The following is a 12,143-nucleotide window of genomic DNA, read 5'->3' as shown; positions in this document are numbered from 1 at the left end:
GCCAGTAACACGAGATGAGCGCCGCAACCCCAGAGTCAGACACGACTGGACCTAATGGTCAGGGGTCCCTTTACCTTTAATATGTTTTACAAGTAAGTTTATGAAATATACAAAATAGCTTATAATGCTAACATCTAACACATAATACACAATAAAAATCTTAAATATAATATTGAATGCATGATTTCGTTTACATTAAAAACAAAGTACAAAATGCAGCAGACATGTCAACATTTAATTATGCATGTGCAAATACAAATTACATCATTCCTACTGCATTAATTAATGTAAATTATAGCTCTGTTCTTGGACAACAGACTGGGTAGGTGAATCTGACTTCTTCAGCTCTCCAGCAAGGAAGATGATACTTAACCATTTCCCCCCAGCCTTGGAAGACTTGAGGATTTAGCAGCTTGAGGTAGGCTGGGAGCTGGCAACCCTATCTCCCCAGATTCTTCTCTGGAGACCTATATAAACCACCCACAAATTGAGGTTCTTTCCTTATCCTCTTCATTTTCCTATGCACATTGTCTTCGAAATATCTGCCAGAAACTCCTAAGGCCCTGCCTAGTTTCACATAACCCAGAATTCCCTGTTGTGTGCCACAACCCTGAGTCTTATGTAGCCTCAGTTAGTGAGGATTCTACCATTCCAGTCAACTGCAACAAAGCTGATGCCTTCTGATACATTTCCCATCCTGCTTTCTAGCCATTGGCTGCTATGATGGAGGAGGAAACAGAAGCCCCTAAAAACGAGGGTGGCCAACCTGAGGCAGGTAAGTGCCAGACCTTGGAAAAAACTGCTCTTCAAAGACTTTTCCGTCTATAAGATGTCCCCATGTATAAGACGTTCCCTATTTTGGGGGACTCAGATTTATGAAAATGGGGGGAGATATATCCGTGTATAAGGCCCCCCCCTTATTTTTGACATTATTTTTTAGGGGGGAAACCTAGTCTTATACACAGAAAAATACGTCATACGTGCCTGAACAACGAGATCTGATGGGGATGCTATTGATGTTGCCACATTTGCTTGGAAATTTGGTATGCAATACCCCTGGAGGGGTGCTGCGTGTAGAGAGGGAATTCCTGAAACGCTTTTTTGATGTGTCTAGATTCAGCCATAATCTATAATATTATATTATAGATTAAATCGTTTGGCATATTGAGAATCTTGAAATTGATTTTAAAAGCAGCATCCCACACTCAAGTTTCCAAGCCTCTATGTGTGCAAAAATAAGCTTGAAAATATATGGGCTGAGATATAGGAACAACATAGGTATCTGCCTTATACCGGGCTGTTTGGTCCATCTAATTTAGTATTGTCTGCATTGACTGGGCCCTGGAAAGTCTAAAGCTTTAGAACGTCTGAAACTTTACAGAATTTCAGACAGTATACATTCCCAGTTCTATATGGATATGTTGGGGACTTTTTGCATCCTACCCTTCACCATACCAGAAGGGGTCTTATTGGGATTTCTGAAGAGCTGGACTTCAGTGCCTTCCTTTAGTGCCACTTTCCATGACTACCTGTAGAATGAATGATGCAAAATTAACAAATGTGTGCCAGTTTGCTTTACATAATTTATGTAGATGGAGATACCCAGCTTGTCTTGGTGCAGAAGTTGGGTTAACTTCCTGCAAAATTTTAATTATTTTAGTTAGCCCTTGCTGTTGTTTACCTAATATATCTTCAATTCAAATGTTGGTGAACTCATCTTTAACAAGTCTTAGGTTCCAAGGGAGTGACGTATTTGGGACAATATTGCCTAGTGATTATTATGGAGGGTGGCATTCTTCCAAACCCTTTTGGAACTTGTGCCAGGTTTTATTTCCTGGGCCTTCTGACACTGCCATAAACACTGGGATAAGCTGGATTCTCTTTGTAGGTCGGCCAAGGGCACTCTTGAAGTAGGAAAACACTGACAGACATCGTTAGGGGTAGAATGCATAAAATTTCAAACAAGGCTATAAATGGACAGTTTGTTTATTTGTCATTCTGATGCATTGGAAGACTGGGTACATGGGTGGGTGTATGTTTGCATGAGGCTCCAGAGAAAGTGGCTGCTGTCTGTGTCTTCCTCGAGGCAATGCTAACAGGAACATGTGTCCTGCAGGGACAGCTCTCTCTCTCTCTCAAGGATGGGGCAAAAAAAAATTGATTCAGTTCACATGTAAATGCAAACTCCAAGATAATTTGTGAACCAAAATACAGCCAAACTTTGAAATCGACAGTCCTTCAAATTTACAATGCAGTTCTCTAGCCAAGTAATGAGTAAAATAAAAATAAAAATCATATATTTGGGTAAAGTGCCAAAAATGCATTATATATTAGAGAAAGTAGCATTCAAAATGTATTATATTGTGTATGTTAGAAGAAATTCACACTAAATTACTTTTCAGAATAAATAAATTGCAATTAATGTAGAAATGTGGAAAACCGAAGACTGGGAAAATGACAAAGTGAGAGAAACCACAATTGACCTAGTGGCCCACCCCTCATGGAGGGCCACCATTTCCCTATCCTTACTAGCCCAGGAGTGGGTAGACTGGTGCTGCTGCCTTGAGGCACTGAAGGAAGAACAGGAAAGTAAAGAAGAAGAAGAAGCAGGACCTAATGTTCTGCTTCTTCTCCTTTGACTGAATGGCTGTTGCAGTTATGGCAGTCGGCTGCACCTGTCAAGGGGTGTGTGGGATGTTTTGACACTGTAGGCAAAGTGCCCTGCTGCCGTCTCCCTGACGCTCCCTGCCCCTGCCATCACTCCTGTGCTGCCACTGGCCCTGCCACTGCTGCAGCATCCTTGCTCTTGGCTGCGGCCATACTGGAGTGGGGTGGCTCTGCCACCTGAGGCAAATTGCTTCACCTCTTCTCATGAAGGTGCCGACCTTGGCACCTGTAATACTGGTGAAAGTTGCTGTCTTCCTTGTACTGGTCTCTAGTAGAGAGGGGGGAGGGGGGGAGAGAGAGAGAACATGAATAGGCAGGCAGGGGTGAATAAAATGCACAGAGAACTAAACTGGGAACTGCTGCGATAGTAAAAGCAACAATGGTTATTTGGAGAGATTCACTATATAGATTCCTCGTTTATAGGCACTGAAAACTCAACCAGGAAAGAGTGTAATGATGCCTGGGGGGGTGGACAAATTAGAGTTTCACTCTTTTTTATCTCCCTCTCCCTACTTATGCCCCTATCTGAATGCTGGGTTTTTTCTTTTTGTGTTCAGGGAACCCAGAAGCCCAGAAGGCTGAGAAGCATGCCCCTGATGATAAGGTACCTGACTCTGCCTGCCCCCCCCCTTGGGAGGTGGGGGTGTAATGTGTGCCCTTCCTGAAATGAGATACCAGCAGCACTGAGGTGATGCACGTTCACACCAACCCACAAGCCTCCTCCTCCACAGCCAGAAATCCCCTGGTTTATCTTCCCCCACCTTCTGCTATCTGCTGTTACTGCATTGCCTTTTCCTGATTTTTCCTGTGGTTTTTATTTATTGTTGCAAATTGTCCTGGAGGCTTTTTAACTGAAGGCTGCTATGGAAATACTTTAAAAAATGGACAGGGACAGAGTATATAGCATTGTGAGGAGGCCAGTTTACATGGCTGCCTGCGGCTGGTTCTTCCTGCTTGCAAGGAGCTGCTTGAACTCTCTGTGGCAGAAACTGTGCACCACTGAAGATCTGGCAGTTGGGGAGGTGGCTCTGTGTCCTACTTCATGGGACACATTCCTTTATTTTGAATGACTGCCAGTGAAGAGTCTTCTCTTGGAAGGTGTCTGCTGTTTGAGGGCTGTCCAAGTCTCAATTCAAGTTAAAGAACCATAAAACTAAAGAACAGAAGCACTGAAGTAGCCCATCAACCGTTAGCAGCACCTGGTGAGCAGACTGAGCAGGCACACAAATCACTTTTGGTCTTCCCCACTACGATGAGATGTATTGTACAGGGACGTCTTAGCCATTGAGGCTACTGGCGCAAGGCGCCACGGCCTGAGGAGGGCGCCTGCCCCCTCCAGCCCCATCGGCAGCGTCACTCTCACCCACCTCTTCTTGGGCTGCAGACGCGGGGAGGCTGTTGGTGAGCCTCCCGTCGGTGCTGCAGCCAGGGCTCCCTGGACAGCAGTGCCACGCCGCCGCTTTGGCCAAGCAGGCGGAGGTGGAGCACAGCTGGCAGCGTCCCCACCCGCCCCTCAGTGCCCTCTGGCTGCCCACTGCACCTGGCCCTGCCTGGCGGAGTGTGAGGGGCGCCAGAGGGATCTTCGCACCAGGGCACTGGATTTGCTTGACGGCCCTGGTATTGTATTGCTCTTTATAGTCATTATTTCTAAATTTGCATTTATGCACATCAGAGTCATTGTTTTAGGTGGTGCAAAAAATCACTCTTTTTGCAATGCACAACTGTCCAGCTTATCTGGCCAGGGTGGATTTTGGGAAGTGTTTTTATAGGCCATTCCTTTTGGACTTTGAAGAGACCTTGGGTTTCCTTGATGCTCTCCTAAACTCCATTGCTTAAGTCTTGATGGGCTCCTTTCTTCTCTTGGACAGAATAAAAAGCAGCAACCTGGGTTCCAGCAGTCTCACTACTTCATTGCACTCTATCGCTTCAAAGCTTTGGAGAAGGATGACCTGGATTTTCAGTAAGTGGTTTGGAATTTGTATGTGTTGGTCAGAGTTTACCAAGCTCAGATGATCTTGAATTCGCTGTCTTGCAGAGGCAAGTCCCAGCATGGAAATGTTTGGGTTGTGTTTCTCATATCCTTAGCCAACCTGATGCCAGCAGAATCTAGATCTTATAGGTTACTCCTGGCTGTCACCTATAAACCATTTCACTTGGCACGGGATGTGGCTGCTTGCTTGCTTGCTCATAGAACCCAGACGGTCAAAACATGCTATGCTGATTCTGTACCAGTTGGGCAGTTCCAGACCCAATTCATAATATTGGGTTTGACTTTAAAAGCCCTAACCTAAATGGCTTGGAGGAGCCAGGTTACTTGGAAGGACCTGCCTGTAGACATATTGGTTTACCTTTATATCCTGCCTTTCTTCCAAGGAGACCACATGTTATCTTCACAACAGCTATGTGACATAGGTTAGGCCTGAGAAGTAGGGATTGGCACAAGGTCACACAGTGAGCTTCATGATTGAATGGAGGTTTGAACCTAGTGCTTCAAGACTAGTGTTGGAGGCCACACACATTGAAACTTCCTTTAAATTCAGTCAGTCTGGCAGCTACTATGGAAGGGCTTTCCCTGTGGTGGCTCCTTCCCTTGTGGAAGTTCCTCTCAAGGGCTGTACCCTTGGCCCTCCTCGGTTTCAGTATTTAAAAAGACTTTGAAAGTGCACCTCTTCTACAATGTCTTTTAATTGATGGGATTTTTGGCCGTGCTGCTGTTGCACTGATATTTAATTGCTTTGGTTCTGGAAATGTATTTTATATTTTAATGTATTGTTAGGGAAGTATTTTTTAAAAGGTTAATTATAATATTATTGTGTTTCTGCCACCCTGGGTTCTTTTGGGAGGAAGGACAGAGTAGAAATTTAATAAAACAAACAAACAAAGAAAATATTTGGTAGTTTGTTCACTGACTTAGGTGGCATTCATCAAGAAAGGTGGCTTATAAATATTGAAATATAGAAATCAGAAAGGTTTCACATGTTTCCATTTCTTTTTTGCTTTTTTTATTTAACAAACTATACAAAAATAAAAAACCATATCAAAAACAGTATTATCAAAAACACACACACAATTGTATGTAAAACCAATTTCAAACCTAAAATTAAGGATTCCCCGAATCCTGTTACTTCCCTCCACCCCTCTCCCCTGGTTCCTTAATTTTCCTTTCCAAATGCTTATCATTATTACTCCAAAAAATAATAAAATAATAAAATCATCCAATTTTTCCTATAGTATCTCTAAGTGTTCTTAAAATCCTGTCAATGTGTTAACAATACTTTTTAATAAATACATTAAACATTTCCCAATCTTTTCTAAAATTCTTATTGTCTTGGTCTCTGAGCTCATGTTTCCATTTCTGACACTGAAAATAATATTTGTGCTAGGGAACAATAGTGATGGGTAAGTTTGCTTCTCCCAGTTGACTGAGCAGTAATTTTATAGCTAGTGGTTTGGTGGTGATGACACTGGAATAATAAAATGTAAACTCAGTTTCCCATCAGTAATATACTGTTGCCATTCTGGGGGAAACATCTGAAAGATCACAGTTGAAGGGGGAAAATAAAGCTCTTCAACCCAGTAAACACACATTGATTCTTTAGGGTGGGATGCAAATGTAATGAACACAGTTAGAACTGAGGAGCTGAGCCAAAAAAATTCATTGCCGGGTTTTACTTCACACTGAAGGATTTCCTTTAAAAAAAAATATTATTACACTTATATGCCACTTTTTCTCCAAAGAGCTCAAGGTGACATACTTGATTCTTCCTCAAGCACCTCCAATCCTGAGTGAATGACAGTATCCCACATGGGAAGGCCAATGCTGGGATTTGACTTGACAGCTTGACAGCCGTCTTAGAACAGCTTCTCATGGGGTGCTATGAAAATATGGCATTGCCTGTGCAGATTCGGGCAGCAATAGGGAGGAGAGCAGAGCCCCACCCAAAACATATCCCAGCTGATGCCTTCACACTAAGCCCATCTACTGGGTCTTTTTGTGGTGTGTGGTGCAGAAGAATAAATATGGCAGTTGCTAGGCAACTACCAATGCTCACTGATGACTTCCATGCTTTGCTGAGTGGTAGGGTAGCAATAAAAAGGGAGGTTTGTTTGGGCCAGTCTTAGTCAAGTACCTAGGTTGGGGGACAGATTTAATAAACCTGTCCAAGACTCCAGAATTTCTGTGGGCAAATTGGAACATATGGTTTACCATTGTTTGTGGCGATATTTTAACTTCAGACTCATTCTCTTTCAGCCCGGGGGACAAAATTGCCATCGTTGACGACTCCAATGAAGAATGGTGGAGGGTAAGAAAAGGGAGCTCACTGCCTGGAGGAGGGGGAAGGGAAGATACATAACAAGCAGAAGATAACTTGTGTTTCTGCTTCAGTGCAAAATGTGGTCATTTGAGGGGAAAGTGTTTGATCTCTTAGAACTGATGTAAAAAAATAAAAAAAGAACTTTAATAAGTGGTGGGGCCACAAACATTATTTGGGGCTTGTCTCAGTTGTGGTTTCAGAACTATCCCCCTTGATATTGACTTGCAAGCTCCCTTGATATCTCAGTTATGGGCTTCAGTGCTGGTCAGGGCATGTTCACATGGTAAAAGTAAACCAGTTTAACTATGGATGTTACCTTCTGCCCCTTTCACCACTGCTGCTTTAAATGTTTAAATACATTTGAATGGTCCTAATTAGTTGCAAGCAGAAGAATGTGGGTTTCTGGTGGTTTGACTTCTTTACACCTTAACCCCATGTGCGCCAATCTTCTAGGGCAAGAAGATTGGAGAGATTGGTGATAAAATTGGATACTTCCCACCAAACTTTCTTATCCGGGTACGTGCAGGAGAACGGGTACACAAAGTGATGCGGTCCTTTGTGGGCAACAAAGAGATTGGGCAGATCACACTAAAAAAGGATCAGGTAAGTAACTTGGAGGCAACTCTATCCTTTCACAATTAAAACCCTATCTCCCCGCTGCCTGCCACTCTTACAGTGGGGAAGGATGTATCAATCTGAGTCAGTTTCACATATGGTCGTTCATAAGTTCATTCGATGCATTTCTACATTAAAAACAACAACACATGCATGGGAATATACATTATTTAATGTCAAATACACATGGCTGAATTGCAACTAATCACCAAACTTAAAACCATGGAGAAACCTGGTCTGAATAAAGACATTGGATTATTATCTCAATATACATGACAAAGCTATCTTTAGCCATCTCACCCCTTGCCTTTCCCTGCAAGACCAATTGCAGTCATTAAGAGTCGTCAGCAGGTTTTCCACACCTATCAGCTGATCACCCATTCCCACCACCCTTCTGAGTAATACCCCTCCCCACTCCCTCACTATATTTAAGGGTCTGGTGACTTCTGTTTCAGTGTATCTGAAGAAGTGTACATGCACACGAAAGCTCATACAAAGAACAAACTTAGTTGGTCTCTAAGGTGCTACTGGAAGGAATTTTTTATTTTATTTTATTTTATTTACGCATTTTTATATTCATTTTGTACATTTCCTGAGTCAAGAACCTTATTGCAAAATTCAGAGAAGTTTTGAAAACCAAAGGATAATTGGGCTCCAATCTGCTATTCATCTGGGAATTGCAAATCATGGGTGGTTACCTTTAAAAATGCAGACCAAATGAAATTCTTGAGCATTCCTAACTGACTGGTATAATTTTGGATTAAACGTTGTGGAGCAGGCAGGAAAATAGTGGCTCAATCATCTGACCTGTAGAGGCCATTCTGAAGTTTCATGACCCCTCCACCCAAAAACAAATATTTCCCATGCTGTCTTAAAACCCATGCATGGCTTCAGAGTAGTTTTGGGAGATCTTTTGACCACTGGTATCAGAACCTTCACCCTGGCAGCCACTTAATAGCAAAAACACTGCTAACAGTCAGTAGCTTATCTTACACTTCTCTTCATGCTCTCCATTTGAAAGAGGCTCATCCATCCTTGTTTCTCTTTCTCATTATTAGCCCCATAAACCACATCCAGAAACAGAAAGTAACCCTACCAGCCCTTACACACTTTTGTTTCCAGAATTCCTAGGCCATTTCACACCAGATGCTCAAAACAGTTTTGCATTTTCCAGCTCTGTACACTGAATGGAAAAAACAAATTTCTTCTCTGCCCTGTTTCTGTCTCTCCACACCCTCGCCCTGAAATGCGTCCTTAAGTGTCTCCTGTGACACCTTTCCCAGTGTTGAACATTCTCTTCCATGAGATCCAATTTCTTAGGCACTTAAACTATATAGGCACTTAACACTACACTCATCAGTTATAACGTTAGAAATGCATTATAAAAATGTGACACCAGAGGATGCTGTAGAGCAGCGAGCCTTCAACGATGGAAAACTGCATTGAGAGTTATATAACATTATTGTTAATAACGTTTTTACAGATCAATGTAGATCCAGCCCAAGTGTCTCCTAGGGCCAAACTGAACATGACTTTGATTTTTATTATTTGTTTTGACAATTTATATACCACTTAATTACAATAGTCTCTAAATACTGTACAATAAAGCTTAACAAATACAATAGAGGTGGCATGAAATTTAAAACCAACTGTACCATCAGAAGTGGTTTAAGATGCCTACTGAAATCAAAAGGTTCTCATGAGGCTCTGGAAGTTCAACAGGTAGTTTTCAACTTCATGTTACCTCTATCGTATTTGTTAAGCTTTATTGCCTATCTAATCTCATCCACAAAATTGGGTCCACAAGACTGAACACATGGACCCTGGTATTTACAAGCTGTGCATCTGAGCCATAGGGGACCACTAACAGTGACTTTTCTGGAGATCTGAGGGATCTAAGGCGTCAGGCATTTCTTAAGGTATCCTGGACCCAAGTTGTACATGAACACACAAATCTTGAACCTGGTCTGGTAGCAGGGGCGTAGCAAGGGGGGGCAGGCCGCCCCATGTTCCATAATGGAGGGGGTGGGAAATTATCAAGGAACAATTTTTTTTGAAAATGCCTGCTCCGAAGGGCTTATCTTACTATACTAGGGATTATATAGCTATATATGAAATTTCATGCATATCGGTTAATATCTTGACCCTCCTCCACCAAAATAGCTGTTCACTTGGCTGTTTTCCTATGTCATGAAGGCTGAAATTTCAGTTCAGTGGAGCACTTACTGCTCCCAACCCTAACCCTGTGGAAAGCCATCTAATTAGACTTTAATTTGATTTTGAGATGTTTTTAGGAGGTAATTTAATTATTGTTTGAATTTATACCAATGTTATGTATCTGGTGTTAGCCACCCTGAGCCCGACTTTGGCCGGGGAGGGCGGGATATAAAAAAAGGTGTTTATTATTATTATTATTATTATTATTATTATTATTATTATTATTATTATTATTACTTGTTATTATTCCTTTGTAAGAAAATATGAAATAACGTAAAACCATTTTTGCGGGGGGGGGGTCAACGGGGGGGTTGACAAGAAACTTTCTGCACCGGGTACCACCTGACCTTCCCATGCCTTGGGGGGGGGGCGACAAATTTTTTTTTGCCCCCGGGTACCAATTTACCTTGCTACGCTGCTGTCTGGTAGTGTATGAACGGCCAGTGCAAGCTTTTCAGCACTGGAGTTACGTGGCCTCAACAGTCCAGGCACAGAATTTGACACCAGCTGGATCCTCCAGATCCAGGGTCTTAAGACTTTATCTGGGTGGATCTAAGCCCCACGATAACACCTGTTTGTTTCTTTATGTATTGTATTAGCTTAGAGCAAAGCCTTACATGCTGCTCTGTGATTGCTTTTAAAGGTATTCAGACTTACAGAAATCTCTCTCTTTGGCATGTGACATAGCAAGCTGGCTCTGCTTCTTACCTGTTCCCCTTTCCTCCTTCATCCTGCAATAGATTGTGGTGCAGAAAGGCGAGGAGCTGAATGGGTACGTGAAAGTCTACACTGGCCGCAAGGTGGGGCTCTTCCCCGTCGACTTCCTGCAGGAGATCTGAGACCCAGCCCTGGCATTTATGGGTTTCATGGCCAGAGCCGAAGGCCAGGTTGTTTCTTTGGAAAGAGATTCCCAGCTACCAAGGACTCTCTGCTCTGCAATGGAGCTGGGTTCTGCGAGTGCCTGTGTGGCTCCCAGTGAAGATATTCCACCAAGACCTGTATCTCTGAGCTAGGATACAAGGCGAGGAGCACACAATTTTGTCACCTTTGGGCAGGGGGGCCCTTGGCTCTCCTCTTGGACTCTGGTGGTGGTGGCAGATTCCAGAATGAGTTTAGCCGTTGATCCACTGATGGTGTGAGCCACAGAGGAGCTGGGATGCGGACAAAGCTGTTCTGCTTCCTGTCTGCAAAGGAAGTGGATACCGATTGTTCATGTTGACTGCCAGACTAGAAAAGTGGCATTTGCTGCTGTCTCCTGCAGGTGGCACAAAGCTTGTGTGTGTGTGTGTTTACTTGGAAGCAAATGGCTGTCCCTTTGCTGCTGCTGGTGGTGCGACTCCCAGCATTATTTGGATTGCTTAGATTTTGTTATGTTTTGCCTATATATGTTATCTCTCTCTACCCCTCAGTAGCCTGCTTACCTACTTTAGCGCAAAGCTGCAGGACTTGGGATCAGCATCCAATGAAGTGACCTGATTTTCTCGGGAGGGCTAATCAGCTCCAGTTATGTTGAAATGATATACCTCTCCCATTATCCTTTTTCTTCCATTTTCCTGCTGTTGTGAAACTGCTCCTTTTTAGATTGTTCCCTTTTAGGCACCTTCTGGTCTCGCTTATGAGGGAGGGTAGATGTTCTAGACAATTGAATTTCTTTACAACATGTATATACATGCATTTCTCTATACACAGTCAGTGCTATGACTTTCTTTCTGGGGGAGGGAGCATGCAAGGTGACTAATAACTTGGCCACAGCAAAGTGGGAAGGTTGCATGTTATGGAAAAAGAGCACTGCCTGTTTCTATGATCCTTGTGCACTTTGAGGTGGCTCAGAAAGGCTAAGCGTCCATGCTGAATCGAGCCCTTTGGATGCTATGAGAATAAAGCAACAAAGGGCCCACAAGTATTGCTCCCATTCTTCTTTTTCCATGCTTGCATTATAATATCTGAACTGGCCACATGTGCACCTTCTCCACAGAGGTATGCACTTACATGCTCATCTGGAATTCCTGAATCTCTTGGTGGGAGAGAGGCCCCAGAGGATGGTCTGGGAGCTCTTATTTGTACAACTGGATCCGCCTTAGTGAAAGTCCAATTCCTTGCATGACAGAGAAGACTGTTTCTCCTTCTAATATTCAAGATTACTGGAGAACAATGACGCAAGGGTAGTGAGGATACTACATAAATTGAGCCTGTCCTGCTCTGAGATATTGCCAGGATTTAGGGTTGCTGAGAAAGTTACAGACTGTATTTGATGACTAGGCTTGTTATGTGGGGTCAGCTCATTTGTAGTATGCAATCTGCTGATACTCCTGCTGCAATTGCACTCAT

General features: G+C 43.0%; 1 protein-coding gene across 4 annotated transcripts in view; it reads left to right on the top strand.

Moving 5' to 3' along the window:
- Positions 1–11,715, top strand: part of STAC3 (SH3 and cysteine rich domain 3) — a 29,827-nt gene extending 18,112 nt beyond the window's left edge. For all 4 annotated transcript variants that reach the window (XM_033137347.1, XM_033137327.1, XM_033137337.1 and 1 more), the window contains 6 exons: positions 709–775; positions 3,225–3,271; positions 4,536–4,627; positions 6,920–6,971; positions 7,437–7,586; positions 10,556–11,715. In XM_033137347.1, coding sequence (XP_032993238.1) covers positions 709–775; positions 3,225–3,271; positions 4,536–4,627; positions 6,920–6,971; positions 7,437–7,586; positions 10,556–10,654 — 507 coding nt within the window. In that variant the 3' untranslated portion in view covers positions 10,655–11,715. The remainder of the gene's footprint in view (positions 1–708; positions 776–3,224; positions 3,272–4,535; positions 4,628–6,919; positions 6,972–7,436; positions 7,587–10,555) is intronic.
- Positions 11,716–12,143: the final 428 nt, after the last annotated feature.

Source organism: Lacerta agilis, chromosome 2 (assembly GCF_009819535.1).
Source record: "Lacerta agilis isolate rLacAgi1 chromosome 2, rLacAgi1.pri, whole genome shotgun sequence".
In the NCBI taxonomy this organism is placed as follows: Eukaryota; Metazoa; Chordata; class Lepidosauria; order Squamata; family Lacertidae; genus Lacerta; species Lacerta agilis.
Note: the sequence above shows the minus strand (reverse complement) of the source record. Positions and strands in the feature narration are given on the sequence as shown.